Source organism: Megascapheus bottae, chromosome 5 (genome assembly GCF_031878675.1).
Source record: "Megascapheus bottae isolate mThoBot1 chromosome 5, mThoBot2.hap1, whole genome shotgun sequence".
NCBI lineage: Eukaryota > Metazoa > Chordata > Mammalia > Rodentia > Geomyidae > Megascapheus > Megascapheus bottae.
The window spans coordinates 78,364,485-78,391,362 of NC_143513.1; the positions used below are offsets into that span (position 1 = coordinate 78,364,485).

At 38.2% G+C, this 26,878-nt stretch overlaps 1 protein-coding gene across 1 annotated transcript in view; it reads right to left on the reverse strand.

Annotated features, from left to right (window-relative positions):
• Positions 1-26,878, reverse strand: part of Tpk1 (thiamin pyrophosphokinase 1) — a 257,784-nt gene that overhangs the window by 48,003 nt on the left and 182,903 nt on the right. The window contains exon 8 of the mRNA XM_090333457.1: positions 10,401-10,512. Within this exon, the coding sequence (XP_090189583.1) occupies positions 10,401-10,512 (112 nt within the window). The remainder of the gene's footprint in view (positions 1-10,400; positions 10,513-26,878) is intronic.

Genomic DNA, 26,878 nt, shown 5'->3' on the forward strand with positions numbered 1-26,878 from the left:
AGAAGGGGTTATCAATGTGTGAGAAGTAATGCATCTACTACCTGGCGAATGTAACTGTAACCCCTCTATACTTTGACAGTAAAAAATAAAATAAAGTTTTAACCTCCCCCCCCAAAACCCCAAACAAACAAAAAAGAAAACTAAACAGAATGACTCTATAATCTAGCAATTCTATTCCTGGGCATTTATCTAATAGAACATAAACAAGGTCATAGCAAAGACACCAGCACAACCATGTTCATTGCAACACTATTTACCAGAGTTAAGGTATAGAATCAGTCCAGATACTCCTCAATTGATGACTGGATCAAGAAAATGTGGTATATATTTACAATCAAATTTTACTCATCCATTAGAAAAAGTGATACTATACCATTTGTAAGGAAATGGAAAGGTTTGGAAAAAAATATGTGAAGTAATTCAGGCACAGAGAGACAAAAGTTGCATGTTTTCCCATATATTTAGAAGCTAGAAATAGCTTACAAAGTAATAAATAAAAAATGTTTAGATGGTATGAAAGTGGATACAAATGGATTAAACTTAAATATGGCAGGTTCAAGAAGAACTCAAATAGTTCTTTAGAAAGGCAAAGCAAAGTTCAACAAAAGGAACAATAGGAAACATGTACTTGAAAGAGGTGGGAATGAGGTCATGGAGTGAGGAGCAAATGTATAAAGAGAAGTCAAGAATTCAATGAACAGCCTACAAAATTAAGAAAACTGAGGGAAGGGGTGGGTTGGGAGGGATGAGTGAGAATGTTGAAAGGGATGACACTAATCAAGAAGAACTTTATTCACAAACTATTTTGTTAAATGGCAAGCTCCTTTGTACAATAACTTGAAGCTAATAATAAAAAAGTTTTCCTACCTGTTGAACATACATTGTCTTTCTTCTCCAGTATACCTGGTTCTTCAAGATCTGACTGTACCCCTGGTACTGTGTACTCTATCTCTTTCTTCCCAAACCATTCATGGCACACATCAACATCATTTGTGTCCTTGAACCTATTAGCATACATCCTTGCAAGCAAGGGAATGTGCTTCTTCCTTCCCTGCTTCCCTACCTTCCTTTCTTTTTTCTTTCTAGCAAAGATTGCTTGTAATTAGACACATTCTCAATTTCCAAAAGGAAAAAAATATAACTGATAGATTATGAATTTCTGACATCAAGAGAAATATTCATCCACAGAGATATATACATATATCTATAGGTTATATAGCACTTGAAAAACTATGTGTCTTACCAGACTTAGAAAAGAAAACTCATCTTAATTCATCCTACTCATAGTCCTTAGGCAAAACAGAAATCACTGTAATAAATGAACATCAACATATATGAGTATCATAACAGACTTAGATGTAGTAACTTTCCATGTTCAGAAAATCAAGTTGCTATCATTGCCCTCCTCTTTTGATGGTTCTTGGAAATACTTATGGCTATTTTTGTCTTCAGGCAAAGCTGCCAAATCCTTTCCTAAGCTTTATCCATCCCCTTGTTCAGGTCTCCTCAGTTCCAGTTCTTGGAAGCTCCCCTTCACGGCCTTGGCATCAAAATGAAATTCTGTGATAAAAGAAAGCTGCCCTACCAATCAGTGTTTTTAGGTAAAACACATCTTCCTTAAATCCTTTTCCTTTAACATGTCAGACAGAATATAGCTTCAAGCCTCACAGTCCTTTTTTTTGATAGTTGGCTTGTGATATGTACTACTTCTTCCCTCTGGCCCTTTTTTCTCTATTTATTCAATTATATAACCATAAAACTTGTTTTAACTATGTGAGGACATAAAATAACAGGATTTTAGTGTCTGTATTTCCCAAGATGAAAGTTAAAAATCTGATGAGAGATAGAAATAATGGAGTAATAATTCTGATAAATATTCCAAACACCCCCTATGGTCTACTATCTACTTAAAAGAGGGATACTTAGAAATTTAATTGCTATAAGCACACCAAATCAGAGAATGTGGGTCAATCTTAACACATATTTTAGGCAAAAAAATCATCAAGTTTGCAAGAAATTTCACAAAAAAATTCAGCCTTCAAAGCATTTTCCAACAATGTAATCAGAACCATTTTCTATTCCCTCAGGGATCCAACTATGAAAAACTAACTGTCCACATTTCCTAATCAATGAGGCCAACATGTACTCTGAGTACAACTTCCTGTTGTATTATCTAAATTGCTTTAGAAACAACTGAAAAAGGCAAAAGATTCTGGGATTTGTTCCACTCAAAGGTATAAGGTAAAAAGTGAGCCATTATTAATACTTCCGAGCACACACAACAAAAGAAAATCACTCAGTACCTCGCCACTCCAGAGGCTCATGCATATTTAAATGAATTAATTTATTTCCTACAATTTGCTCTTTAAGAGCTTAAGTGGCCATTTGCTGTTGCTTATTTCAGGATTCTGTGCCCTTGTTCTCTGAGTCACCAACTTAGAGATGGAGTGCTCCAGGTGTATTTATGCTCCCAGAGTATTTTAAATTACCCATTAGGAAATCTAATTTCCTATTTATAAGCCTCAAAAGTGATTTTCCACTGTTAACTTTTTCTTAATTAAGGGTATAGGCTTAAATTCACAGCTGAATTTTCTATACTACAGTTATTTATTGACTCCATGACAGTCAACAGTTTAAGAATGTCATCATAATTAGAACCTCAGGAAGTTGCTGAAAAGTGTTACTCTTGAGTTCTCTTGGGATTGATATTTTGAAGATAATAAAAATCACTACTGTTGACGATATCTGATTATTCGTTCCACCAAGAACTGCAAATAGATAGATATCAGTTGATATTCTCCATAATCTGATGACATAATTTCCTTTTCATCATTTCAATTTTAGAGAAGAGAAAATTTAGACTCAGAGAAGTGAATCATAGGTCAGTGCTTAGTAACTGGAAGAAATGATAAACAACTCATCTCTTTCTTCATTCCAAACATTACAACTACTTAATGGAAAGAGATCTAAGGAATGTGGAGATGTTACAATTTAAAGCTATAATAGTCTTTAAGTGACAGCCAAGAAGTACTCTGAAAATTCAGATAAATGCAAGTTTATATCCTGTTGGAGGTATGGGAACATCTGTAAGATAAAATTGTTGCTTTGATGAAGTGCAGGGAACAAGTGGGGTTTAGAAAATTAAAGTTGTGGATTTCAGGACATTAGATAAATGGACCAGTGACACTGAACTCTAAAAACAATGAATGTAAGAGAATGAAGGATTTGGTTTTATTATGGATTGCACACTGATGGGCTTCCCAGATGTGAAAAATCCTTGAAATCAAGGAAAAGTATAGCACATTATATTACCATGAAGAACAGAGTTCCTTTCAAAGCTTCCATTTTAAGATCTCTCATAGGATATCATAGCTAGTTATACTATAAGAAGAAAGGAGTTATATATCTCAATGTTGTCTATTGCACTTCTCATCTATATTCTTAAACCTTTGGTCATAGTTTCAACCAAGTCTCTATGGTTCCAACAAGTCTCTCAGCCATGCCCCAGGACCCATGTCTATCTCATCTTGCTTGGAATCATATGGTCTATTATTTCTTCCTGGGAGAAAGTAGCTTCAGAATCCTAATCATGCAATTCAAGTTCGAGGAGTACATGGTTATGGCATAAGCTAGCCATTCTTTCCTGATAATCTGCTTATAGTCTTTGTCATGTGAACCCAACCCAATCAGAATGAATTTGGTCTGCCTTGGGACAAACTTTGTAACTCTTTGCATAGTCAGCGTGTCATCAGAATCTGTCTAAGGAACCCAGTCACTCAGCAAACATTTTCTTAACATTTACTCTGTGCAGGAGCCATTCTTGATGAAAGAACGGAGCTCTGAACTGGCAGTACTGCTCTCTTAAAGCATACTTTATCAAGATGCTTTCAAAGCATCATGACTGCAGTGAAGAAAGTAAAAGGGTAATGTGCTGGGGAGACCTGTGTGGAGAAGGGAGGACTGGATGTTAATTTAGACTAGACCCCCAGAAACAGTGTCCTCAGAAAGAAACACCTAAGCTGACACTCAAATAAGATAATGTGCACGGTTCACCAGAGGTCCTGAGCAACAGTATTCTAAGCAGAAAGAAACTCAGCCTAAAGTCCAGGGGATTCAAGCTAGACTTGATGACTCATTGACAGTACCATAAATTTTAGTCTGGTTATTAAAAGGCCCCATACCAGAGAGTGACATGGTTTTGCTTTAGCTTTCAAAAGAGACTCTGAAGATGCTTCAACAAAGTCAAGATGCTTAAACAAAGTGATCTGTTAGGATACTTTTGCAGAATGTCAGAAATGGGAAGAACTAGGTTCTTCACACTAGAGGGGATTGGAGAGAAAGGGAGAAGGCATATGTGGTTCATGGTCTGAGTCACTGTGAAGATGTTTGCTGATGGGGAAAAAGCAGAGAGAGGAATGAGTGGGACTAAACAGGTTTGTGTTTGTATCCTGATCATGATAATTCAGACATGTTCTTAAACATTGATTCAACAACTGTTTCCACAACTCTGTAACTGGTTCTCTTTTGGTAAGTAGGGAGAGGTTATAAATAAGGCAGGTGGGAGTTCTACTCTCTTGTGCAGATTATATTGCAGGAATTTCCATGCAGCTGAAGCCAGAAAGGCAGCTAAAAGAATACTTGTTTGAAAAGCAGTGACATTTACTTAGAACTACAGGTCGGTATATGATCATTTGGACACAGCATACAGACAAAATGAAGGAACACAGATCAGAACAAGCAAACAAGGGGAGCAATTTCTGAATGGGAATGATAAAACCAAAAGTATTGACTTCAAGGTAACTTGTCTTAATTTTTTCTTTAATCTGTTGGTGAATATTAACTGATATGGCATTTCTCTTGAGTTCTGGAAGGTTCAGGTATAAGTGGAATGAATCTGTTGATTCATTCTTATTTTTTTCTGTGGCTAATTCCTTATTTAGTAAACATTTATTCATAGGAAAATTAGACAGAAAACACAGCTAACTATAAAATTTGAACTACAAAACTCTACATAATTCATGACTGTCAGAGTAATTAATGGTAAATCAGTCACACTGACTGTATAGATAATGGATATATAATGTATCACCAGTAGGCCAGGAGTACGTGCAGTTCCCATGTTCTGACCCTCATCCACAGCCTCCTTTCAACCTAATGAAGACTACTGAGTCAGAAGTGAGAGGTATTATTTGAAGAGTGAAATTTCATTGTCTTTAGTGAACAAGAAGAATCAAAATCATGAGTACTTGTATTTGCCTGCAGGGCATTTAGGTCTAATTACATCTGTGAGCTAGGATATACCAGTGGTACCAATCTACTCTGTCTGCTATATTCTCTAGCAGAAAAATTTTCACTTATGGTCAACAATTAGTTCATGCTGTGGCTTGGTATCAACACACTTTATATGTGTATACAGGTGATGTACAGAGGAGTTAGTTACGTAAATGAGGAAATGAGTGCATTTCTTTTTGAATAATGTTATTGATTCCCTCATTTTTCTCTGTTTCCCCTCCTAATACCCCTCATAAGTTTTATAGTTCATTTTTAACATAGTGTCTAGAATGAGTACCACTGCTGTATTTGTTTACCCTTTGTCTCATCTTTTCTGTGCTCCCCCCCCCCCCCGCCTTCTCCAAAACAGATAAAACTTACAAATAAGACAAAAGATACAGTAATGTTGATCCTCCAGTGGCTGGGAAAGCTCAACCTCACAATAAGTCCTCAAAAAGTGATCTACTACAACCAGAGCTGCAATCTTATATTAGGGTAGATGAGGAATCAAAATGATGTCCCAGTCCAGGACTGGCTGTGTCCCTCAAGATGAAGGACAACCTTCAGCCAGGGATGGCAGGGGCATTATGTGGTCATACAGCGACTATATCTCACAAGGCATCTAAGGCACAGCCCAGCATCCACTCCAGACAGCTATCACACAAAGGCCCTCCGATCCTCTTTCTATATTTGCCCTTGCTGTGTAGGACATTAAGGAGGAGAGGGAGGTCTCCTTAGAAACGTAGGCCCCTGCCATTTATGATGTAGACTCAACTGCCTTTCTGTGACTCTGATAGCCACAGTTTTCCACTAAAAGAAATCTCAGCCATCACCACCTGTCTTTGTACAGATAAGCATCCATGTAACTTCCTAGTGCCTAGAGTCAGAATGAAATTCATGGTAATCTTAACTCATAAATATTTGTGAATTTTTTCTGCTATATTTAAAGGGAATCTCAGGATATAAATTACATACAGAGAAGACAAGTTGTAGGCTATGCATTTGTCTCTAAATATTTATTTTGTGAAGAGACTTAAAGCATTGATTTTTCTCATTTTTGGATGCTTGATAGTCTTCTCAAAGAGATTTTTCTCCCTCCCCCCACCTTTTTTGGAGGGGGAAGTACTAGAATTTGAACTCAGAGTCTCATACTTGCGAAGCAGGTGCCCTATCACTTGAGCCACATCTCCTCAAAGCCAGAGGTCTTTATATTCTCTTGATAATTTGCTTCTGCAACTTCTCTGGAAGAGGAAAAAAATACTGTGTTGTTTTATTGTACACTTGACTAACTTAAAATTTTACCTATTTTCCAAGTAATCTTGATGTTGGTTTTCCCTTGAAGTAAATATACCGATATTTATAACTTCATTATTAACTTTGAGTATATAGATATATTTATATAAGCTCTTTCGTAGGTATGTTTTTTACTTATTCCTGCAGAGTGGGCATTTTCCTAGATTCACTTTTCCTTGTTTTAATTTAAAGCTACTGTTCTTGAAAGATTTTCAGATTCTTCACAATTTGGCCTCCAGACAACTTAGAGAACAAAGTAGCTCATCACTGCTGAAAGACCTGCCTGCAATAATGTAATAAAACCACCGTGGTCCTGCTACTTTTATTCTTTCTCTTTTTCTTTTTTTTTTAAACCTCTGAATCTTTAGGCAGTCAAATACCATGTTGAAGGTATTTATTCCTCTTCATGAAGGCCAAATGCATCTTTTCCACTTGAATTCTTGCCATAAATTCCTTGAGAACCATGATGAATGATAACATTTGATTTATAATCACCCAGAAATAAGTTATCACAGTGAACTAAAGTTTCATTGAATTATATTTTCTGCAATCTGCACAAATTCTAGCACCCATAGTTCACATAATGGAAAGCTTATGACATGGTTTTAATTGCTAAGGTGTTTATCACCTTCGTTCAGAGGCTGCCCAATTTCAGGAAAAAAAATCATCTAGAAAAAGAACACTGAGATAGGCTATTCACCATGTACAATGCTTTTGAAAATAAGTTACATCAAAAACTAGTGATAAATCTTTTTTTTTTTTTGCACACAAAGGACCCAGCTAGGAAATACAAACTTGGACAATTCATTTAGCAACTTGTGCTTCAGTTTTCTCATCTGTATGATGAAGATAATGATGTTTCACATCAATATGAAGCATGATGCCATAGGAATAAGTATAGAGAAAACATAGGCAAGGATGCATGAAAAGCTATTCTGGAATACGAAATATGATTACATGGGCCCAGAAGAAAATTATACCCAGTGTGCTGTTCCCATAGTAAAAGTTTATTCACAACACCGCTTGAATCTTTCTCTACAATTCACATAATCACCAAAGTTATTGCTTCCTTGTCTTGATATATTAACTGGATGGCTGAATGCACAGAGCCTACACCTGAATCAGCACAAAAATGAAACCTGGAGGAGGGAAAATAGAAAGGGACTCCTGAGCTCCACTGAAGCCATTCTCATCAGTCAAGCTGCCCACATAAATACTGGGAAATCAACTTGTTTAAACAACTTGGGAGGTGAACCTGAGTTCTAATGGTTTTCCTGAGTGCAGGTCCATAAAAAACTTGCCTGCACACAAACTCCCATTTGTCATATTCTCTACAAATGCATGTTAATTGTTTTCATATTTAAATGCCCAGAATCAACCATAAAAAATGCATGTTGTCAGATTGTTGGGAGGTTTCAGAAAACAAAATAGTATGGCTATGACAAATAGTGAATTACTATTAGTTTTTTTGTGTTCTAGCCACATCTCAAAAGGGCAAGGACTGACTAGGTGAAGAACAATCATTCATTTCTGGTTCTAATTGTAAAATGTAGAAAACAGAACTGGGGATGAGTTAATGAAACATAAATAATCCTAGTTTGTAACAGTGTATGTTCATTGGTCTTATATGCCTGAAAAAGTTATTTTCAAAGTATTTGAGGATTCTTCAGAATGACATAATCTAGCATAGACTAATATTCTTCCTTCTGTTTACTTTCTTGTGTTTCTTCCTTGTGTCTACAGCTTAATGACTCTCCTCCCAAACTTTATTTGCTTCAGAAAAGCTGGGATATGAGAGGTTGTAAATTGATCACAGATGGAATCACACTATGTTAAGAACTTCTGCCATCAGATCTTCAAGCAGGTCGTATTGAGGGGAGGTTATGACATTTCCCCACAAGCACTTGCTTACTGTCTTTGATCCAAAAAGCCAGCAGCCTCTGACCATGCTACTCCTTTCTCCTCCCTTGAGCTAATGTTTAAATCTACAGTGGATCAAATAACACTGGTATCAGGACCCTGCTTTTTCCAGGTAGTAGCATGGAGTAAAGCAAAGGCTCGCCTAGGATACACATCTACCATTTTCCTTCAAGCCCACACTGCACCATTACTATCTATTTTTATTATGTCTCAATAAGTTCCTATTGTCAGTTGGTTACATGATCTCTTGAACAAACGTTTTATTACAGAGAATTGATAACTAGCTGGGTTTCAACTTTATTGCTTTGCATACTGTGAAAATGCTTGCATATCATAATTAGATAACATAAATATATAGAGAAAAAGGAGGGTTAAGAGTCCTATCTTCATTATGCCAAAGACCCCCTGTCCAGTCAAACCTTTATTGGACAGATTTGGGTGTGCACACTACTGTGAGGAACGGACTATGGAGGGATGTTCTACAGCATCCAAAGGATCACGTCTTGTCCTTGTGACTCTTCCCTATGATGAAGTTGGGCAGTCGCTCCTGTAGCTTGTCCTCCTCTGCTCCTCCCTCCTGGTGTCAGCCCTGAATACATTGCTAAGTCCAGGAGAAAGGTCACCACTGTCCAGTTTAGGTCCTTGGAAAAAAGGGAATTAAAAAAAGCACAGCCATTGTTTTAGGCTACAAAATTTTCAAAAAAGCTAATCGGAGATGGCTCATGTCAGAGTCAGCCAAAGCGCCTCAGAGGTGTGACACTACTGTGCACAGGAGGAGATTCTTCTCATTGCCCTTTCACTCTGATGAGTCTCCAGACATGTGCCTCAAAACACCTCCAGGTTTTCTCTAATTGTTTCCTTGGCGGCTCACAGAAAGAGCTTTAGAAACAACCCTTTCATCTTCAAAATACTTATTTCCATGTGGAAATCTTTGAGTTTCATATGTTAAAAAAGATGACACAGTTCCATATTTTTCTTGTAACACCTTAGAGGTACTGACTAATCAGAGGACGGTCCTGGCATTCAATCAATGCTGTTTTTTTTGATTAAATTAATGTCATTCATAAAGACACTAGAGTCAACTCATTTCATGTCTGGTGGTAGTGTTGTTCTTTTTTCCCCTTGAATCAGCATTAAGTTCATAAATAAATCCCTCTCGCTCTCTGTTCTTTTCAGATTAGACAGTTCTTGTATAACTGAAATCTAATATGGTTCAAAATAGTTGGGAATCATTTTAATATTTAATAAAAGCAGCTAATCTATGATACTTCAAAGGTTTTCCTAGGAAAAGAACTTGCAACTTTAGTTATAACAGCTACCACTTCAGTATACACATATTTCAAGTACACAAAATTCTGAAGGAAGTTGGGCAAAGTCCTTAGACATGACATATAAGAACGATACATAAAAAAATTAGGCTGCACCATAAGTAATTCATTTAAGTTTTGAGAGATGAAAATATGAACCAAGAAGTGTGGGAAAATGTTTGCAAGTCATACCTAGAAAGATTTAGTGCCAGGACTCTTACAACTCAGCGTAAAACAGAGAATAACCCAATTAATATAGGAAAAAAATCTTGAGAAATTTCTTCAAGGAATTTTCTTCAAGGAAGAAAGAAAAAGTCAATCAGAGATCATTTGTTTCCAGAAAATACAAACTAGAATGCAATGAGAAACCACTTACATAAAGTAGGCTACTATAAATAAAAAAAATAATAAAATAAACAACACAAAAAATATTGTGATGAAAGTAGAGAAGCTAGGGAACATGGGAAAGTTGATTGTGTGTAAAATGGTTCAAGCACGTTGAAAAAGAGTTCAGCGGTTTCTTCTCAGGTTTCACTTTGGGCTACCGCCATTTTAGTACTAGGTTTGTACAGAAGAGAAAAATGCCCCTTCTGGATTGCTTTTACTTACTGAGGTTCCACTTGAGCCCTGTGGTGGTCACCTGCTTACAAGGCTGTCCAACGGGAATAAGGCCACACCAGCTGCCTTCCATCCCAGTGTCCACGTGTAGTTTGTGCTTCCCCTAAAGGACAGAGGAGTACTTGTTAGGGGGGAAAAGTGAAAGGACATGACGTAATGGTCACTGAAGATATGGGGCATGGCAGGTGCTGTCTTAGGATTTGTGTGTGGATTCCCACACTTAAGCCTCAGGAAAACTGATTTCATACATGCTGAAGAATCCTAGAAATTTCCACCAGCTTAATCATAACAACAATGATCCATGGTAGCTCATTGCCAAGCATTGGTTTTACATGTTGAGACAGTAGAAGCTTGAAGAGCTTAGACATTTTCAGGAGCACACAGGTGGAGGACTCCACACCTGCTGGTTACAGACTACAGCCATTCATTACACGAAATACATGAAATGGAATTCTAGGGTCTTGAACCAGCACTTGTTCAAGTGTACTCAAATATCGAGAGCTGGGTTCTAAAACTTCAGAATTCAGTGTCAATCCTGCTAATAATTTGAAAACCTACCTCTTCTATGCATGTTTACCATATTAAGAGAGGCTCAGAAAGAAATAAAATCACAAAACATTTCCATTCTAATAGAAAAACATATGAACTGGTGTCAGTTCAGTGGTTCATCTTGTAATCTTAGCTGCTTAGGAGGCTGAGACTTAAGAATTGAGTTTGAAGCCAGAATACTCCATGAGACTCTCATCTCCAATTAACCATGGAGACTTCACAAACGGGGCTCTGGCTCAAATGGTGGAGTGCTAGCTTTCAGCAAAAAAAAGAAAAAAGAAAGGAAGGAAAGAAGGAAGGAAGGAAGGTAGTGTGAGGCCTAAATTAATTTTGAAGTTTGATGAACTCCAGTAAAAAGTTATTTTTAAGCAGGCCCCGCCAGAAGGTCACTCTGAACTAACTCTAAACAAGCAAAGTGTTCAGAAAATAGAGAAAAGGTGTGTTTATCTAAGGCAGGAGGATACCACAGATGGTGTTTGCTTAGGGTAGACCCCTGCAGTTAAGCATATAGCTTCCTGGGACACCCCAGGTGGCGCTAACAAATCAGTAAGAAGTTTGTCAGCCATATCAGCCCCTTTTGAAGTTCTAGTCCACTTAAGTGTTATAGTTGTTTTATCAATTTCCCACAGTATGTAACCATCAGCAAAGTCCCTGCCCATCTCAAAGAAGTGTATAAAAATGCTGTAACCCTAGGCTTGGGGCTCTCTGTGTCACCACAGGCTCGAGCTTGCAATAAAGACTCTCATGCTCTTACATTGGATTGGGCTCTTTTGTGGTCTTTGGGGACCCTGAAATCTGGGCATAACAGTTGGGGCTCTTCCGGGATCCCCTATACACAGGACCCCCAAACCAGAGAGTCTACGATTGATCTGTGAGTCTCATTGTCTGCTTTCTTTTGTTCTGTTACTCTTTCTTGGGCCCAATATCTGTATATGTAAAAGTTGGCGTGAAGACTTAAGTAGACGCGATGGAAGACGTTCCAGACCCTCTGGAGGTATATGGAATTCCCTTATCTGGAGGGACGTGGAATCCCCTCATTCCCTTGGAAATTCTGGCAGGATGAGACAGGTCCCTCCCGCAGTTAGCCTTAAGGCTGTCCCACTTTCCCTTTAGCCTCCTGCAGGAGGAATCTTCTCTTTTGTCTTTCTGTGTGTCTGTGTGTATTTATTTTTCTGTGATTGACTAAATGGGACAGACTCAGACTACTCCTCTTTCTCTTTTGACTTAAAGGAAAGGCACAAAACTTGAGTGTGAAGATAAGAAAGAGTAAACTAATTATACTTCGTAAAGGAGATTGCCCTTCTTTAGGGTTAGATGGCCAGCTGAAGGAACCTTCAACCTTGCCACCATCCATAAAATAAAGAATCTAATTTTCTCTCCAGGAAATAACAGCTACCGAGACCAAATTCCATACTTTCTGGTCTGGCAGGATCTGGTGAACAAGAAAACCTCAGCCATGGTACTTTTTTAATCCTGTCCTACAGGGTCATGTAGAAAGAAAGAAAAGCTCAGTTTAGTGCCCAGGACTGAGTTTAAGCTTTAGAACTGGCATAAGCGTGTGTGTGTGTGTGTGTGTGTGTGTGTGTGCACGTGCGTGCGCTCATACACACTACATATAGATACCTGTGCATATATATAAGAAATCTAATAAGAATGCTAAGTAACATTTTTTTCTAAGCAACTTGTCATCAGGCATCATACACTAGTCAGCCCTTTCCTTAGAAGAAAATTTTATTTTGCTTAAAGCTCGAGCTGCTTGTATTACTTTGTATGTATCTTCCCTTAAATTGACCTAGCTTGATTATTTCACCACATGAACTTGAGCTCTAGTTCTCCCCACCCTTCTCCATGCTACCATTCTCATTGTGGGGCACGTCACATCAAGGGTAAAAGGCCTACCTCGTGGCCCAGTGCTCACTTCCTGGTTTTGGAGATCCAATCTGCCTATCTCCTGGTTGGGAGGTTTGGCTATGGTTTGTGATATAAAATAAGGCTACCTCGAACCCATGGATTGGCCCTGCCGCCCTCTGCCCACTCTGACCTCTGACCGCACCTACCTCTCCCTGTCCTCCCTACTTTTATGTTAATAGACAATCTTGCTTCTTACTTTAGCCCCTGGTATCTTCCCATTAAACAGTCTGCTGTGACATTCTCCCTGGCACGTCTGTGTCTTCCCTCTGGAGAAGGGAGGGCTGGGTGAAGGCGGCCAGCTGGCCCTATCCTTTCTCGGTCTCATCTTAGTCGGGGTGTGTTCTCTTTGCCCTTCTTGCTGGTCAGGAGGCAAAGAGTGCTAAAAACCCTGACACTCATCATAGAAAAAGTCCACCTGAAGACAGAGATGGTAAATATACTGCAAATGACCATCCCTAGAGACAAATGTAACCAACTGTCCTTTATAATGGAAGGATAGAGCAGATTGCAGCAATTCCCATCTTTTTAGACTTGTGTCAGATTCTGTTGGCAAGAGATAGTCACTGGTGATGACTTTTCATGAAGGAGGAGCCTGACCCAGTGTCCTGTTGAAGGCTGTGCTCTTGGGAGCACCAGCACCAGATACCACACTATCAGACAGCAGACAGGTCACCTGTAGCCTCTCAGGTACTCAGTGGCACTCAGGTTCAAGAGAGCAGTTGAGGGAGAGGAGAAGCATGTCCCTGCCCCAGACCTTTGCAGCTGACAAAGCTGCTGTTTCTTTATTGCTTGTCAAACATTCCTATGTTACTGGCTTGTCTTATTTTCAGTCTGCTCCAGATAATGTCTATCTCTTTATTGCTCACTTCTTAAACCTGTTTTTGACCTGACTTACATAGTGTGGTTGTGGTCAGCTATATTCATCAGTGTGTTTGATATTCTAGGTATGTTTAGAAAAAAAAAGAAGGAAATATTTTTTTCAGCTGATGGATATTAACTCCCTATGAAAAGATTCTTCAAGTTACATCATGTATGGTAAAGGCAACAGAACACCATGTTTTATTATCCCAGAGAGGCAACTGGTGTTATAAAACCACTGATGTAAATGGCTCATGGGTACACTTTCTTATCTAGTCTTGCTGTGGACTCATTGCCTTCCTTATTGCTCTAAGAATCAACAGACCCTAACACTTCCAATCTGGGAATAAACTAGTTTGCAGACTTGAGAAGTCACAGAGCAGTCTGGTCTTAGCCTACAATCAATAACACTGTTCTCTTTGTTTTACCATACCTGAATGGTCTTTGTATTCATAAACATGCAAATATTTCATTTCTGTTTAGCCTGCAGTAGCATCATGCCTTCTTCTTCTATCCTCAAGCCTACCTGACATCTTTAAAAAATGCAAAACTTTAGAAAGGAAATTTTGTTCATTCCCCAGATCTCTCAATTGATAATACATACTGGTCTATATGGGATTTGACACAGGCAGCATACGGCCTGAGAGTCAAGAACCTCTCTGAGGATTTATGTCACTATTGCAGACCAGAGGCATATGAACTAATCATTTCCTTCCATCTATTCTCATGAATCACTTCACAGTTCTCGCTCTGTCCTCCCTTCTCAGCTGTGAGAACTCTTTGAAGTCAAAGGCAGTTCTCTACAACAAAGAAAAAACAAGAATCACAGTTTGCTTTTCCAATTGTGGCTATTTGAACATACCTAACAACCTTAATGAGGTATGAAATTTTAATTCAGCTAAAAGTAACAAGATGTTGAATGCCACGCATAGTGAAAATTCCACTTCTGATCATGCTAATGATAAGACAGTATCATGGGATCATTTTTCCTAGACTATTTTTCCAGACTAGAGCAATACATATACATATAAATATATACCTGTGATAGGGCAAGAAGTCACTGTCACCTTGTTTTATATTATTCTTCCTCTAGGCAAAAAAAACTGCCAGACAAGAGAGAAAAGATTAAAGCTCACCCTAGGTCTTGTCTTTGAAAAACAACAAACATAGAGGTGCCTGGATTCTGTTTTATATCTCTAAATTCTTAAATCCAATAACTGTGCTGGCTTTTATGCAAAGATACCTTAGAGTGGTTCTCATAAAATACATTCCAAATGAACATGCTCATACACAAAGAATTGAGTACATAAATAACATAAGGACCTTTTCACTTAGTATAGAAGATTCAAACAGCAGATGCCAAGGGTACTTGATAAGGTGGAAAATCATTCATAAAATTGCTTTTAATTTTCAATCTACATACTGTGTCTAATTGCAGCTAAAATTGCTAAGACACAGCAAGACTCAGTATGAATGGAACACTGCTAAAAACTAATTGAATGTAGGGCTAACTCTGGAAGCTCATCTTTTGTTCATTTGTCCATGTATTTTAAATATTTACCAACAAATACTCTGAGAAATTAAATAGCTGGCAGGAAACAAAAGTGAAACAAGCAGAGATGAGGATGTGGATTATTATAAGATGTGGGTTGGTGCATGGTTCACCTGTGTGTGGAGACTGCTCACATCACTAAAAGTATTCACCAGAGGGATGGCCTCCCCAGAAAATATGCAACCCTAAGACCGAAGAGCTGGAAGATGTGCAGATTTTCTTTGATTCTGCTCTCTAAGTACAGAATGCAAAATAGTAGTGGTAGTAGTTTTCTTTGAGCCTGTACTAAATCAATTCTAGAGAAGTGTGTGTGTGTGTGTGTGTGTGTGTGTGTGTGTGTGTGTGTATAAAATGTATGGAGGTATATGAAATTTAAGGTATTTCCTTTTGAAAATGTATTCTTATGTTATCTTTAGATAGCACTGCAGGGTTTCATATGACATTAGATAATGTTTCAAAGTACCTTCTCTAGATTACTAGTCCCATGGTCAAAGAGAACTGAAAAAAACTGCAAAGTGGATTGTTCTTTTGGGAGTCACAATTCTTATGCTATCATGCTATCAGAAAGTTCAATTGCAAAATCACATTAAAAAAAAAGAAACTGTTTACTTAGCCAGGTGTAGTGGCTCACGCCTGTAATTCTAGCTACTCAACAGGATCCCTGTTCAAAGCCAGCCAGGCACTAAAGTCCGTGAGACTTATCTCCAATTAACCACTAGAAAACTGGAAGTGGCTCTGTGGCTCAAGAGATAGGACAGTATCCTTGAGCTGAAGAGCTCAGGGACAACGCCACAACTAACAACAACAACTAATAACAACAACAAAAACCAAAAACTGTTTATTTTCCTACTATCCTTGCCGATTAAATCTCCCTATAACCAGCAAATAACTTGCTGACTTCCCATAGGACCTGCATTATATAAATTCACCCAGAATGCTAATCTGGAATGGTCATTATTTATTTTTTTGGATTTTTTTATTTTTTATTGTAATTAATAGGAGGGTTACATTATATTCACCAGATAGAAGGTATATAACTTCACAAATATTGATACCCTTTCTCATGACATGGTCCCCATTTCCCTCCTCCTCCCCCAGCTCTTTTTGATTTCCCCCATTCCCTATCCAATTTCAAATAACCAATTAAGCACATATGAAATATATCAGATAACAAGGTGAAATATTGTAACAATATGATATAACCAAGGGATAGCAAAAGAGATAAGAGATAACATAGTACTATAACAATAGGATTTGGGTTTAGCACCCAGAAGATTCAATGCTATGCTTTAAAATCAACAAGTTATATGGTTTTCCTTTGGGGGGGGGTACTCAATAATACTAGATTGAAGCCTTATCAGTTAATGTTAAATTATTATCCAAAAGAAAACTTTCTTGGTGTTAGAAGTGCTTATTCAGGAGTCAAATGCCATTGTGAATCCTGGTATTTTTATTGTCAGTAACATTCTACAATCATAAGCTCATTTACTAATTAACCTCCGAACACTGGCTATTTCATGATAAAAATGATGGAAATCAATGCTCATCCCTTATTTCTCTCACTTTTGTACTTATGCTTTCTTATAATGCACTCTACCCTACCCCTATGCTTTCCTTTTATTCTACTCAGAGAAAGTAATCTACAGAGTGCTCTACTGCAAATTGTCAAAAATTTACTCTTGGTCCTTCCAACGATATTGACATTTTCAACGATGACTTCCAAAGATAATATTTATCCTGAAAGTAAGCATTTCTAACAGGACAGGTCACCCCGAAGGATGTATTTTTTGAGTCAGAGTGATCTCAAGAGTTGTCAAATTATTTCAGATGAATTCTCTTCTACTTAACCAGAATTGGAGCAGGTTGCCTGAGTTTTGTCTACTCCTGCACTATTTCTCCAGCCTTAATATACAGCAATATTAAAGCAAAGGCTAAAGTTTATGAGTTAAATGGTAACTCCCTATGTATTCCAGGTAGGAGAGATAACTTTTAATTGCTACAATCTGAAACTGTGTCAGACAACATTTTGCTACTAAATGCAACTATCAAATGGGTTCATATTGTGTTTCTAAATTTCTTTGAAAGCAAAGGGCTCCCATTTTTATTTCCTGTTGGATTTATAACATCAGAGAAAGAATGGGATATTAGATGTAAAATAGTAGACTGGTTAATTTGAGAAAAAAGAAAAAAAATCCCTGTGAAAAATGTGTCAAAGGCTATGAAACACATCTCTCCTAATTCAAGTAGATGAAAAGATTGTATGGGGGATTTTTTTTTTCAAGTTGTGGGGCTGCAACTCAGGGCCTGGGCATTGGCTCTTCTGCTAAAGACTGGTGCTCTACCACTTTAAGCCACAGTTCACTTCTTGTTTTAGAGTAGTTCACTGGAGATAAAGAGTCTCACAGGAGACTTTACTGCTTGGGCTGGTTTCAAACTGTGATCCTCAGATCTTAGCCTCCTGAGTAGCTCAGATCACATGTGTGAGCCACAGAAACCCAGCAGAGCAAATTTTTGATGAGGGAGAAAAAAATGAATTAAGAGAAACCCAGCATTGTGTGAATGAGTCAGTGGGTGCTAGAGCTTGGAGTCAGGGACTAGGTGCTGTTTTGGAGCCTCTTTCGGTCAAGGCTTAGTGTTCTGCCATTTTGGCCATAGCTCCACTTTTGGCTTTTTCTTTTTTAAGTAGTTTATTGGAGTTGAGTCTCATGGAATTTCTTGCCCAGATCCTCATTGAAGTGCAATCCTCAGATTTCTGAGCAGCAAGGATTACAGGTGTGAGCAACCAAGGCCAGCCCACCAGCAGTTTTATCTAGACAGTGTTTACTCAATTGTAAAGTTAAAAACAAAAACTGGCACAGTCAAATACTTAAGAATACCTACCCTGTCTATATTATTCAAACCACAGTCTTAAAAAGGAGGCATTGGTGACATTAGGAAATTATACTATTCCCCTTACTGAATTATCTTTGGTGGTAAATTATGGTGTAGCATGTATAGTGCCCCAAGAATAAAGATTTAAATATTGAGTTAAATATACCAAAGTGCTATCTTAAATTTGACTTAGCCATTAAGTTTTCAAAATTAGAAAACCCCAATCCTGAACATATTTCTGAAACAACCCAGAATAGGCTGTGCCTTATGTTTTCTGCCCTGCATTTTGTATTTTCTAATTTTTTTTGTATATAATACCTTTTGTTTAGTGGGCTGTTACCCATTTTTGGTATTCTAGAAACCTGGCTACAATGGAAAAGAGCAGGTACTCACAACAAAGCAGACTTACTAACATATTTACCGCCTTATCATTTGACAGGGAAGGTCAGAGCTTTTCACAGTTTATTCATAACCCTGCACCAGCTTTCAATTCTTTGAAAATTGCTCCCTGATACCCAGCTTTCCTGAAATCACAGAGTGGCAGCCACTTTCTTAAAGTATAAATCTGATTCTAAATAACTGATAGTGCTTTTTTCTTCTAGACTTGGACAAGAAAAGTATTGCATCTTCATTGTTGAATGCTAGCATTTAGAAAAACCGTGCAAAGGAGATGCTCTTAGGATTTAATTTCTATAGTCACCAAGGAAAAGTCTCTGGGACGATTCAAACAGTAACAATAACAACAAAAGTTCTTCTATTCCAGAATGTTACTGGCATGACACCAATCTCTTTACTCCCATTCTATGAAACTAAATTAAATATTATCATACACTTAAGAATTGTCTATCACAAGTAAACCTGTCACGACATGAATATTCCATATCCAACAAAAGCCAAATGTGTATGAGTTGGGCATAGTATAATATAAGCTCATGACAAAAAGGACAAACAAAACACACACACACACACACACACACACACACACACACACACACACACACACATATATATGCATATACTTTATACATGCAACCCTTTAAAAAGAATAAAGACAAGTCTTCTGAATTTTAGTTATTATTAAACCTTGGCTCGTTTGTGAGTATCATCCAGTACACCAGAAGACTTCCTGTAAACCAGTGCTGTTTTACCATGCCACTTCCTGTGTAATTCTGTACATAATGTCTCCATGTCTCAGTTACTGAGGCAGTGATACTATCTAAAGCCCTAGGTTCTATAATGGTTTACTAGTATACATAAGCATTTGGGCTAGTTTTCAGTACATCTTAGCTATTTTGTTTCCAATACCATTTTGTTCTACATCACAAACAGCTTAATACATATGCAATGCAGTACCATCTTATCACAAGACAATGGCTGTCACCTCATGACAGATGCATGGAGGTTCACTGGACAGCACTGTACTGTGCCAATTGTAAGGCACACGTGACAGAGCTCAGGTCTGTGTGAATGGTATCACATCCAGTGGCTTCCTTAGAAGTCTGTAAAGGAACGGTCTCCCAGAGGGTTAAATAGTTGAGGATCAAGAACAGGACTAATTCTAGGGAGCAGAGTTCCTCGGAAGGTTGGACTCCCAGCATGCTTCTCCTCCCACGTCTGTAGCTTCAAGGCTGGAAAGAGTAGGACTGGTGAGAACAGAATAGCAACAGCTGAGCTGATATACCCAGAAACTTCACTCACATCACACAGGCTTTCAGAAGTGGCTCTTTCTTTCCTCTTAAAGGCTCCATTCATACCCTTGAGAGCATTTAGTACCTCTGCAAGTCAGGCTGTCAGCCTGCTCCCCACCACTTCTCTTTGTTCCTGCACACCAGCCCAGTGACAAGGGCCAGTTCCAACAAAGCCCATGACTTTGGAACCATGGGGCACATGCGTGTTTGGAAAGGACTAGTCTCCAAAATCACAGATCTAAGAAATGGAAGTGCTGAAAGGTTACAGGAACCTGGGAGGACAATGAAGGACTTTTTGCACTAGCCTTGAGAAAGCCCAATGACAGTGCTCAGGCCCTGAGTTCAAGGCCCAAGACTGACAAGTTTTCTGGTCGCTTGAAACAAAAAACAAAAACTATGTTTCGAGAGAATGGCAGTAGACACCATGAATGAAACCTAGTAGTCACATTGTAGTGGCTAAAAAAGAGGCGCACACACATCTTTCTTTAAATCTCTAGGGGCCAAAGTGACATGCAAGAACACACAACATCTAGGCCTCAATTCACAACCTCCAGTTTCCCCCGTTTTATTTTTAAGCTGCCTGAAATAAAGATAAGCACCATAGATCCCCGGAAAGGCTAGGCTGAAAACAGGAGAGCCTAAAACAATGTGGAAACATCAATCACTACCTGAGTAAAATCTAATCTGTTTAGTTTTCCAGAGTTATTACATTAACATAAAATAATCCACGGAACAAGCAAGAGAGAGACTTATAAAATCTTCAGAGATTACAATGAAGAGTAGAAATGAAGGTAGGGATGATGTCAACCCTTCAAGGCAGTTCCAGTTTACTGACTTGAAAAACACAAGGCAAACATTACATATGACTTAACTCTAAGATAGTTAATGTCTTTGTGGTATCCAATATTCTTTTCTTCTTCTTTTTTTTTTGTTGGTCTTGAGGCTTGAACTCTGAGCCTGAGCACTATCCTTGAGCTCTTCAGCTCAAGGTTACTGCCCTACCCCTTGAGCCACAGCACCGTTTCTGGTTTTCTAGAGGTTAATGGGACATAAAAGTCTTTAGTGCATGGTCTGGATCTGAACTGCAGTCCTCTGATCTGAGCCTCGTGAGTAGCTAGGACTATAGGTGTGAACCACCACACCCGGATCTGGTATTATTGTGAAGGGTATCAATGTATGTGAATCAATGCACCTTCTATCTGGCAAATATCATGTAAGCCTTCTATTAATTACAATAAAAATATATGAAAAAAAGAAAGCAATGTGGTTTTTCAAAGTTCAAATTTTGTAAATAGGAGTTATTTGGTAGAAAAATAACTCCCTCAGAAGCCTGAATGAAAACAAGATGATTACAGTTTATCATGAAGCTCAAACTACAAGTGTGAAACAGGACAATCAACAGTGACAAGAAGCCAGCATTAGTGAACAAAGAAACTCGAAAGAACAGGCAGGTGTTGGCACAAGGAGGTGCAGATAACAAGCTCTGAGCAGCCTTTACTACAAGGCAATGTCACCAACCTGATCCTATACACTGTACATTGTAAAGCCATAGTTTGTCATAAAAAATGACTATTAAATCTATCTCTTTGGAAGGCAAAAGGTTGCCTATAACACGGAAAGGATAGCTTCAAATTCCAAGGATCATTTATTTGTAAATTTCAGATCAGAATATGATTTTTGGGGGGAGTATATGAACATTTATTTCATCTAATGCTGTAACTGTTTTCATAGGAAGTCCACTTTACTTATTATATAAATTAATTTACTATGACATCAGTGACCTAACTCTAAATAATTCAATCTTTTTTTTCCCTTAAATTGAAGTTTTCTACTAAAGTAAAAAACATGGTAAAGGTATATTAGCTGTTTTTAAAATGTATTTTCAGATAATATACCTAACAATGAAGTTTACAGCTTAAACTCAAATTTTAACTTAGTGTATGATTTTTTTTTTCTTGGACATGGGACTTGAACTCTGGGCTTGGGTGCTGTCCCTGGGCTCTTCCAGCTCAAGGCTACCACCCTACCCCCTGAGCCACAGTACCACTTTCGATTTTCTGTGGTTAACTGGAGATAAGAGTCTCATGGACTTTAGTGCCCGGGCTGGCTTTGAAGTGCAATCCTCAGATCTCAGTCTCCTGAGTAGCTAGGATTACATGCGTGAGCCACTGTACCTAGCTGAGGTTTATAAATTTTAAAATTTATTTTCATATAAAATGTTTAAGTTTCATGTAAAGTATTTCATATAAAATACTTAACTGTTAAGTTCATAGCTCAAAGCCAAATTAGCTTGGTTTATGAATTTTAACTTGGTTTATAATGGTGACTTTTATTCAGAAATACAAAACTACAAAAAATACATATAATACGTTGAAATTATAAGACACAAAAATTAACCTTGAAATAGTACAGACAAATTTAATCTTGTTTCTTATGCTGTACAAAAAAAATCTTATTTGGTGGTTTCATCCCAGAGTGAAAGTGCTTAGTGCTCCCCTCAGACCTCCGCATCAGTCACCTCAGACCCCATCTCTCCTCAGACTTTATCCCCAGTCACTTCAGACCGTATCTCCGCTCAGACCCTTGCCCAGGTCACCATCCATCCTCTGACCGCATCCTCAGTCACCTCAGATCCCATTCCTTTTTAGACCCCAGCCCCAGTCACTTGCAGTCCTGTCACTCTTCAGACCCTATCTCCATTCAGACTCCAGTCCCAGTCAAACCCTGTTACTTCTCAAACCAGGGTCTCAGTCACCTCAGACCCATCACGCCTCAGACCCCAGCCTTCCTCACACCCTGTCCCATCTTAGACCCGGACCCCAGTCACCTCAGACCCCATGCCTCCTCAGAACCTGCCCTTCCTCAGACCCTCCCATCCCCCTCAAACTCCATCCCCTGTCATCTCAGACCCCATCCCTCTTCAGACCCTGTCCCATCTCAGACCCGGACCCCAGTCACCTCAGAACCCATCGCCCCTCAGAAATAAAATAGAATAAAAAATAAAAAATAAAAATAGAAGAAAGTGCTTAGAACTAAATAAATATATGGAGATAGTCAAACCTGTTGCTCCTTAATTTTGTCAAATCTGTGATATTGTACTCTGAACATGGGATTTTGAGCAGTTCTGGTAAGAATGATTCTTTTTGGTCATACTCTTAAGCACATTCAGAAGATAGTCAAGGGAAGAGAAGTGTCATCATTTTAGATGCGCAACATTTTAAAGTAGAAGCCTGGAAGGGACCATGGTCTGAAGGGGGAGGAATGAAGTAATGTTCCCCTGTGAATGGCACTTCTGTCCCTGCCCTGTCTATACCTCAGCTCTGACTGTCAATGCAGCTTTGGGCAGAACACTGGATTTCAATCATTTCAGTAAATTTACAAAATCCACCCTCACCTGGGGGAGGACAAAGGGAAACAGGGAGAAGGCGTAGACCTGGAAGTGAGTCCACCCACTAGCTAGAAGATCCAAGTAAAGCGTGAGGAACAGGAATCACCCTAGCATGCTCTCAACTATTATGGTTCTCCACTACAGCCTCTGTCTCTGATTTGGCCTCTGACATGGTCTGCATCTGGGGGGTTGGAGATATAAGCATTGATAATACTGATTTCACATTTTCATGACGCCAGGGCCATTATTTGTTACAGATTACCAAATTACCACTGAGAGACTGTACCTTCTTCTAGTTAATGTCAAAGACATATTTTCCATCATGAGCAGTGAAATTAGTTTCCAACAGCCCAATTTTATGAGTGCTAAGGTTTTGCTGTTCCTGTTTAGTTATCCTCTAATTTGTCAGGTAAGCCATGGAAGAAGCAAGAAGTAGAAAGTTAGGTCCTAATGTCTATACAGTGCTTTTGCAGAAAATACTTAATATATCTTCTCTCCATCTACATGCCCAAAAGGCAGCCCCAGTTTCCAACTTAAGGCCAGAATACGCTTCAGGGTTTCTTCATCTTCCCAGTCACTCAAAATGTTGTGAAAGACATTGATCCAGATGCATTGTACTCATAAACTGACATAGTGCCACGGTGACTGTTTACCCCTTTGTGTAACTACTTGGAAATAATAAAAAATGAAAATCTAGACCAACTAAATGAGTATAATAAATGAAAAACACAAGCAAATTGCCATTTGGTTTCAAAATACCAACATTTTACTGCTTTATCTTACATCCTACCATCACTGTTAATGAAATAGTTAAGGGTATAACTTTAGTTTGGACATATTTACCAATGGAGTTTCTTATCCTCTCTAAATTAGACACCATAGTAGAAGGAAGTTGAGAAAAATGAAACTGTGTGGGAATTAAAAATTATCAGTGAAATGTTTCAAATGCTGTATTTTTTTTAAAAAAAGCTGCTTAAAAATAAACATTGGACAATAGCATATCAGGAACTCAGTTTCCTTGAGCAGACAATAGAAATTAGTCAGGATTTACCTTACAGACACTGTCTTAACCAAATTTATTTTCCTTAAGATTTTTCTTTCCTACTAAAAGTGATTTCTCCTCATGGTCCTTTTCTTGGAAGAGGAATGATGTCTCATGAGCTTTGAATATTAATAAGTGATATCATTCATTTTTAAACTAATGTGAAAAATGCATTCAGAAAGAAAAAGAGTAATACACATGGTATCTATGCTTTTAAAGATGAGTAGCACAGTTTCAGCTGGTACTTCTCAGACATTAATAAATTAAAAAATAGCTGGCCTCCAGTGACTCACTAGCTCCTAACTGTGCTGGAGGCTGAGAACTAAAGGCGAGCATTCAAAGCCAACCGCAACAGAAAAGTCCAGGAGACTGTCTCCTGTAATTAACTACCACCACCACCACCAAAACAACAACAACAACAACAACAAAAATCAGTAAGTAGAGATGTGGTTAAAATGGTAGTGTGCTTTCCTTGAGCAAAAATGTTAGGGGACAGTGCCTATTCTGAGATGGGAATAGTAGCACAGGTCTAAGAACCTGAGCTATACAGTGAGATCCTGTCTCAAAAATCTAACACACACACACACACACACACACACACACACACACACACACACACACACACACAGTCCTTTCTCCCATAGCCTAAAGAAATGAATATGTAAAAACAATTACAAATAATTCCTTTAGTAGAACCCTACACACTGTGCCAGAAGACAAAGCAGTAATCTAGTTCTCCAGAGCAATGAGTGTAGTAAAGTGCCTTCTACCAAATGTCCTCTGAAACTCAGCGTGTTAATGCCTATGCATGCGGCTCAGGAGTTTCCTATGATGTCTCTTTAGGAATAAGAAAGTAATGTAGTTTTAAAATGAAGGTGTAAAAGCTAAGAACAGTACAAAGTACAGAGTTCTGGGGAAAAAGAAGGAAGAATCAGGACACCACTACCCATCAAGGCTTGTATCTGGGAGTGCTTGAAGGTCTAGCTGTTCAAGTTGAGCTGCCAAACTGATATGTGTCAATATTTACCATTGGAGAGCCTACGTCTAGGTTATGACAAGTCTTCTAAGCACTTAAAACTTAAATGCATATAAAGTGGATAATGAGATTTCTTTTCCTGTAAAATGTAAGTCCAATGAAAGCCCACTAGTCATTTTTATGAGTCCTTAGAAAGTGATGGAAGACTTTTTTGTCCCCCCCCTTGGGTTTTGTTTTTCTACGTTTCTAGAAGAATGATTTCCTTTTTTATGTTCCATAGAACATCCACTTCTATTGCAGGAAACATCACCTTTATAAAAGCAATGATTGACATATCTGCTTTTTAAATAATAAAAATAAAATTATAAAGATAGTTTAAGATACAAATCCACAGATTTTAAAAAATTCGCTGATAAAAAATAAAATTCTCAGTTGCAAAAAACAAAGCATTAAAGTATATATATATGTGATAATGAATCAGTTATGGCTTATAAAAAGTCAAAGTACAGAGGTATATGAATTATATATAGGGAGAATAGTTCATACGTGTAAGACAAAAGTAAATATTCTTTATAGAAATAACAGCATAAGGGCCAAGAGTTTGGCTTAGTGGTAGAGTTTGGAGTTTGGAAGTGGTGCTGAGGCTCAAGTGGTAGAGCTGTAGCCTTGAGAAAATCCAAGGACAATAGTCAGGCCCTGAGCTCAAGCCCAGGACTGGCAAAAAAAAAAAAAAAGAAAGAACAGCATAAGACCAACATATATTTAATGATCTTTGTGAGTATTAAAAAGGTAAAATAATTAAAAAGAAATGCCTACTTAACACAGCTATTTTCTGTTGTATGCAAATCCATTATCAAGGATTAACTTTCGATAAGCTAGATGGAAATGTTACACTTTCATATAAAATTCAGTATGGTTTTGTTTTTATTAATAATAATCCTGATTGAGGTACATATATGAAAATTAAATTAGGTAATAAAGATGATGGGTGAGGTGGGGAGAGATAGGGAGGATGCTCAAAGGGGTGATAGCAATCAAAATGCCTGTTATTATTTTTTTCTGCTTGAGGCTTGAACTCAGTCCCTGGACACTGTCCTTGGGCTTTCCTCAAGGTTAATGTTCTACCATGTGAGCCACAGAGCCACTTTCAACTTTGTATATGTATGTGGTACCGAGGAATTGAACCCGGGTTCTTCGTGCATGCTAGGCAAGCACTCTACCATTAGGCCATGCTCCTGGTACCTTGTGTTCAGAAACACACATTGAATTGAAACTCCTTTCTACAACTACATAAGGATAAAAAAAATCCACAGGAAAATTTCTTCCTGGTAAACATAATGGGCATTTATACTTGATTTTCTTTTTGAAACAGACATTCCCCAAATTATAGTACTTGATATTTAAAACAACACATCAACACAGATGGTTTCCAGACTACTTTCATATTTCAGGTGTTTATGTCATCTTGTGCAGTATACAGGTATACAAACTCACTGTGCTGGTATACAGGTATACAAACTCACTGTGGTCTCCACAGCGAGTTTGATCTCTATCATGGAAAGCAGCTGCAGCCTTTTTGTTTTCCTCGCACATGGTTCTGAGGAGGGCTGTGCAGACCTGCATGGTCGTAATGC